Source organism: Coloeus monedula (assembly GCF_965178545.1).
Source record: "Coloeus monedula genome assembly, chromosome: 1".
Taxonomy (NCBI): Eukaryota; Metazoa; Chordata; class Aves; order Passeriformes; family Corvidae; genus Coloeus; species Coloeus monedula.
The window spans coordinates 137,396,099-137,402,851 of NC_138781.1; the positions used below are offsets into that span (position 1 = coordinate 137,396,099).

The window sequence follows — 6,753 nt, forward strand, 5'->3', positions numbered from 1 at the left end:
CAATTCTCAAAACACAACTCGGCTGCAAGCTTGCAATAGAGCCAACACTGAACATAACACAGGAAAATATAACCACACACACACTGCAGCAAGGCTGGGTGGCTGCAGCATGTAAATCCTTCACTGTAAAGTTTTAGGGAATTTTGCTGCAAGATTGAAGTAACAAGTTGACTCTACATGACAGCCAAGGGTACTATAAAAGTAGAAGATGAGCTGAAGAATAGCTGGCGGTGTAGTGTTAAATATAGACAATGTATTCCATATGCAGGAGGAGGAAAAGGGGAAAAAAAAGGAAGCTTTGAAGAACAGCAGATCATTGAGAACTTATGGAAACTACGTTATCCCACAACACTTTCTAGAAACAAATACAAAAAAGGGGAAGGAAGGAGGGCATGGACAGAAAAGAATGACAAATCTTAACAGTGGAAGAACAGTGATCTGAAAAAAAAAAACCCTTCATATTAGGAGATGCAATTCTGTGATACATAAAAATAATGAAAATTAAAGTGAATGACCAGTGAGGGAACTCCTGAGTCAAAACATATTTGTAATTGCCAACCATCTAAGTAAAAGCAAAAAATTTAAAGTAATTGTAAAAGCACACAGGTCATATGGATTGATGATAAACAAGGGAAGCAAGGTGAAGAGAAGGCACAAGGGTGCACACATTTATACATCAAAGAACTATTTCACAGATGTAGCAATTATATGAATACAAAAAGCATCCACAATCAGTAAGGAAAGTGCATTAACTACAATAAAGACCATGCAGTTTGCTACAGTAAATAGTCAAGAAGCTGTAAAGTTTGTGTGTTTAGGAAAAATAAAGATGTTCACAGCAAAGGAAAGGCACAACTCATGAACATGGAGGAAAAAAAAAGCAAAAAATTCAAATGAGAACAGGTAAATAACATCTGCAAAACTGGCCTACAAGATCAAAACTCTTCTTTTTCACTCTCTCTGCTGGTTAGACACTAGAAAGCAGAAAGACAAAGCTAATATCTTGCAGAAAAGCAGAAAATATTTCATTACTGAACAAGCATGTGCTGAGACAAATCAAAGAGGAAAAAATATTTTGCAGGTAGGTATTAAAGTAATAAATCATTCATTTTGCTTCTTTGTTTCAAATTTTTTTCCTCTCTGAACAGGTTACATGCAGCCTTAAAAGCAGCATTCAAGAATAAGTTGCTGCAATCATCCCCTTCTTGCCACCAAAAAAACCCATGCACAGTATGTTTATAATATACGCAGAGCCCTGAAAAATAAAAAGCATAACCTTTAGCTGAGTCTCTCGGTCAAAGAGCTGCATAACAAAAGATGTACTAAACAGAAAAGCAAAGGGACTGAACTTTTTAATAACAGCAAGAAAAGAGAAAGCATGCAGTACACCCCTGCCTGGAGATGCCCATAAAGAGAACACTTCCACCTGCTCATCGAAAGAGTAACACCTGCTAAAATGAGAAAGAAGAAGAAAAAAAAAAAACATACCAAAAGGGTTCCAACAGCACCATTAACACCAAGGTATTGTGAGTGCTTGAGAAGAGTTAATGAAACAATCACAAACAGCCATAAACTGATCAAAACCAATGTCATTGTCAAATAACAGATTATCTGGAGTACTTGAGAGGCAAAGGAGATCAAATAAATAAGAATGTTGTAGTTTTAAAACTATTTTCGTATTATCCAATACTGACAAACATGCTATGAGACCAAATCACACTTAACACTAAGGCAGCTTAAGACAATACCTATTTACAGTAAGAAAAATATGTCAACCTCAGGAATGTCATCACCAAATACCCTGTTCAAAGCACCTCCCACTCCTTCACAAACACTGTAACAGTACACATGCTAGGTCTGGTGTTCAAGTGATAGTATCGACACCACAATTCTTTGAATCATAGAAAAATCCTAATGAGTAAGACATTTTAATGATTTCTGTTTCTAGATATTTAAATAGAATATTCAGCTCTTGAACTACAGAACATCACACAATACACCCTGAAGGGCAACAATAAAGAAAGCATTTATGAAAACTCTGTGAGAAACAAGGAAGAAGGTGGCAACCAGTATAACTGGCTGCAAAGCACCAAGTAGAATACAAGAGACTAGAAATATTATCTTGCTGGTTAAAAGCAAGCAACAATCTTGGGACAGAGAAACACAGCTAAGACATCAGCACCAGCTCTCAATGGTGGGGAGGAGGGGAGAAGGTGAAGAGGGGGCAGGAGACAAAAGGAAGAGACAAAAGGGCACAAGAACAAAAGGAAATACAGAATGTGTCCCATTCCTCTCTCCCTCATTCATCCTCTACTTTCATAACACAAGCATTTAAAACACAACAAATAAATCAGTAGATCAGTAAATCCAGGCACTGCTTTATTCTGGCCAAAGGACACCAGTGCCATATGTTTGTGCATATAGATATATATCTCTCTACATATGAGAAAGTCTAAAGGAGATGCAGAGTAGTTGAGTATAAAACCTGGGTAGAAAGTAATTCTGTTGGTTGGGGTTTTTTTCTTTAGAAAATTATCAGGTAGTGATTATGAGCTATTTTAGAGGTCTTCCAGACAGGAAGCTGTTCCTTAAACCAGAAGGACTAACTAAACTACAATTCTGGGAAAAACCTGTCAAAAGGATTTTCTTTTTCCAAGAAGGTTTGACTTGCTGCATACCATCTAGTCTCTTAACAAGAAAAATACATCCTAGCAAATAATTATACTTTTATAAATCCAGTTCATAGGAGAAAACATTAATTCTTAGTTTGACCAGAATCTTATTTGTCATTGAGTACATCAGCAAAACTCTAGAAAAGAAAAACCTAGAAAACGTAACAGGCACCCAATCCCAGCATAAAGACCAGAAAAATTTGAACTGCAACACAAAAGAGCAAGAGATTTCCTCCCCAAAAATGAAAGGAAACAAAGTATGAATATAGTATCCTACAGTCACTATATCCGGATTTTACAAAATAAATTGGTGATGTGCTACAGAGGTAGGGATAAAAGTTCCCTGAAAGTTCAAAAATAAAAATAAAGCTGGAATAAAGAATAGAATGCCATCAATTACTGTTATGAGTTATGAAAAACTGGACAGCTGCTTCAAGAAACATGAATATGTGGTTTATTGTGCAGAAGAACTAGCACATATAAACATTTAAAAAGAATGGCTGGGATCAATTATACTGATATATTAAAAGAAAAGGTAGTAGGAGAAATCACTGCAGTCATCTGAAGTAGACGTGGCATGTGGAAGCCTTGAGACATTTACTCTGCTTCACACCATTCACACAAGTAGGAGCAACATTAAAACAGTTTACACCATTGTACTGTGTACTTACATTTAGCATTCTATCAATAAAGCCCAAACATTTTTGTCCCATCATTTTCAGGAGGAACTTGACAACTGCCAACATGTCAATTGACAGAAACATCAGAAAAAACACTTTTTTCACAAACAGTTCATATTCTAAGAGCAAGTCCTTCCTCTTTCCACAAAACCTGAAAAGTTGTGTTTTCCAGTGAAAATTAAACTCAAGTTTAAAGAAAAGACTGGAAAACCTTAATTAACACTTCCTATGCTTGTTAAGCAGCCTTTCATTTGGCAGCAGCATGCAGATGGGCAAAATTAAGAACTATGGACTTGAGAAAATTCTGTCTCTAACCTTTTCCCCTCATATGCAGCCTGTATTCTCACATGTCTCACATCTCACAGGCATACAGAAAAATACAACAATAACAGAGGAATATTACAAGACTAAGAGGCAATTTTTTTAACTATTTCAAGAGTGAATTTCCTTTTTAGTGAGAGAAAAAAGCCTAAAGCACATCTGAAATACAGTTAGAGATTCAGATGCAAGAAAACACTGTGTCAACTACTGCACAAATAGTTCAGCATAAAATCAGAACATCTACTCTAAATTATTTTTAAAGTAAAAAATATTCTGAAAAGGACTCTCCCTTAGAAATCTTGTGTTATTGTTGCAGTACATTAGCCAAAGGAAAAAAGTGAATTATTTTGACAGCACCCCCATTGACAAGTCACAATGGCCTAGAATGTCATTTGGCCATCATCACTGCTACTTTCTGAAGGGCAGTACTAAAAAATTAAACAGGCAATTGCATTGTGTGCTTCTCGACAGTGAAGTGGGGATAAAAGTGCCCTATACTTCTAAGGGAACACTGGGATTCTAGGACATCCATGCAGCTTTGAGGTGTACATATGAAATTCTTGCTACCTCTAAATGGATGTCTTGCACCACAGGTAATGATGCCAATAGATCCCTCTCAGTAACTGCTCCTGTTGACAACAGGCACCAAAGTAAAGAATTCTAGTGTTCACATCTGTTTTGCCAAGTAAACATGGTCCATTTTAAGCCACTACTTCATCCAAGGACAGCACCAAAAATGCAGCCCACAAAAAATAATCCGCACTTCTTCTGGACTTGCAGAAAAAGGGGGGTGGCCTAGAAGAACAGCTGGGAATACCAGCAATCAGGAAACACTAGAAAACTACCAATAAGGGGGCTATTATACACAGTCATGAAAAATTTGCCTCAAATCTTATGAAATAACCTGAGTTAGTATCTTACGAAAAACTGAGTTCAAATCTTCCCTTTCACTGAAGAAACAAATCTAAGTTCTCATCACAAATTTCCAGAAATAAGCTTCAAAAAACATGTGGAGTATAAACACATGCCAGAGTTTAGACATTCCTGCATCTAGTTCCTCCTGACTGAATCCGAAGATCTAAACATCTCTTAGTTTCAGTTAGGCCAGACACACCTCCAGCTAGGCAATAAAGTTACAGCAAATGCCACATCTTCCCCAAAACACCTGGTAGGTTATGCTAACTTCACAGTTTGATTTTCAATCCTGTTATATCACCAGATCCCAACGTTTCCACTGCTGCTGGTGACATTGATTACTCCTCAGAGATTTCCATTTCTTTTCCTAAATCCTCGCTGGTGCCTGTCCTGCTTCCTTCATTTGAGATATGCAGCACTGTCAGCCTGAAACTACAGTGAGGTCCCTCCTTACCCCACTGCCTGCTAAAACCACGCTACACAGCAACTACAAACCAATTCTTTTTCAAAGTTTTCCACAGTACGTACTGTCACTTGATGTATTATTGGAGGAGAAATCATCAGAAGAAGTTCAAGACTACATTCTTCTCAAGTCCTATCATCCAGCAGGAAGCTGCTTTTAGAGAATTCTAAAGGTTCTAAATGGAGGATGTAGAGGTTTTAAAGATGAATGTAAAAACTGATTAAAATCCTCTATCATAAAGTTATATTGTGTAGTCCTTAGATTTTTCATTCAATTCTCAGGAAGCAAAAGTAAAATCAGAGCTCTAAGACACATGTATAGATCTAAATGTCAACCATGTAACTACATTCTGTACACTGCACAACTACAGTCTGTGTATTGTACAACTATACCCAAGAAAGGCTTGTTCCAACTAAAATATATGATTAAATTTAAATTTAACACAAAGCAAAATTATTTTATGCACTAAGAAGTCAAACAATAAATTCTTTTAGGAAACGTGCATAGCAATTAATATGATCTGACAGCCTATATATTTGAGAAAATACATCTACTGTGGGAATATTCTTGGGTTTTGTCTCTTCCTACTCCCTGATTTACAATCGCAATTATGCAACGCCCACCCCCACAAGCATCCATCCCTCCAGCAGCAGAACACAAGGACACTTCCCAACACGAAAAGAGAACTACTCGTGTGTGCTCCTGCCACAAACCTGAACTACCGAGTGAAACCCCCCCGCCCCCCAAGCTAGAGAGGAGTCTGCTCGGTGACCAAGTCTCCCTCACTTGACATTAAAAGTGTTCTGCTCCTAACTCAGCCAACCCCCAAGGTTTCGTCTCCACCAGGGCATGTACTGTAAGGGGTATTTCGTGGCACCCTCCCCACAGAAGACCCTTCCCAACGTGACAGAGCCCTCCGGCCGCTAGGCAGGGCTCAGCGCCGTCCCTGTCCCACTGCCCCCCACAGACCCCGGGACCGAGGCCTCATCCCGGTCGTGCCGCCGCTCCCGGGCGGGGAAGGGACCGCCGGGGAGGGTCGTTACCTCTTGGGCGCTGCCTGCTCCATGCCGTCGCCGCCGCGGCCCCCCGGGGCCGCTGACCGAGCCCCCGGGCGCCGCCGGACCCACACAGCTCCCGAGCGGCCTCTCTGCCCCTTGACACAGAGCCCGCGCCCTCCCACGGCCGCGGCGGGACCTCCGGCTGCCGCCACTACCGCTACCTCCGGCCGCGGCGGGGAGCCGCCCGCCGCGCCGCTCACTGGCTGCGGCCGCGCGAGAGCCGGCGCCGATAGCGTGGAGCGGACGTCGCTCAGAGCGGCGGCCGCGAGGAAGCGCCTCCCACCGCCAGACGGGCGGGCGCTGCCGCGCCGGCGGGAGGGGAAGATCATGGAGGCCGCGGTGCTGCCGAGCTCCCGGCATGCCCCGCAGGGCGACGGCCCGCGGGGCACGCCGGGAGGTGTAGTTCGCCCGCGGAACCCGCCCCGCCCTCGGGGCGCCCTCGCGAGCCGGGCCGGGCGAACCGGCATCCCCGCGGCACCGTCCCGCCCCCGCGCCTCCGGGAGCTGCGCCTCCGGGCGAGGGCAGGCCCGAGCAGCGCTGCCGCCTCTAAGCGGGTCTTGCCCCGCGGCCTCGGGGCAGCGCTGCCGGGTGGCCGAGCTTTTCACCTTCTTGTGTGCGCCGGGCGAGGCAGCGGCACCCAGCCC

General features: G+C 42.5%; 1 protein-coding gene across 1 annotated transcript in view; it reads right to left on the reverse strand.

The window, feature by feature from the left end:
- Window positions 1–6,236, reverse strand: part of STK3 (serine/threonine kinase 3) — a 130,964-nt gene extending 124,728 nt beyond the window's left edge. The window contains exon 1 of the mRNA XM_082296100.1: window positions 6,095–6,236. Within this exon, the coding sequence (XP_082152226.1) occupies window positions 6,095–6,117 (23 nt within the window). The 5' untranslated portion in view covers window positions 6,118–6,236. The remainder of the gene's footprint in view (window positions 1–6,094) is intronic.
- Window positions 6,237–6,753: the final 517 nt, after the last annotated feature.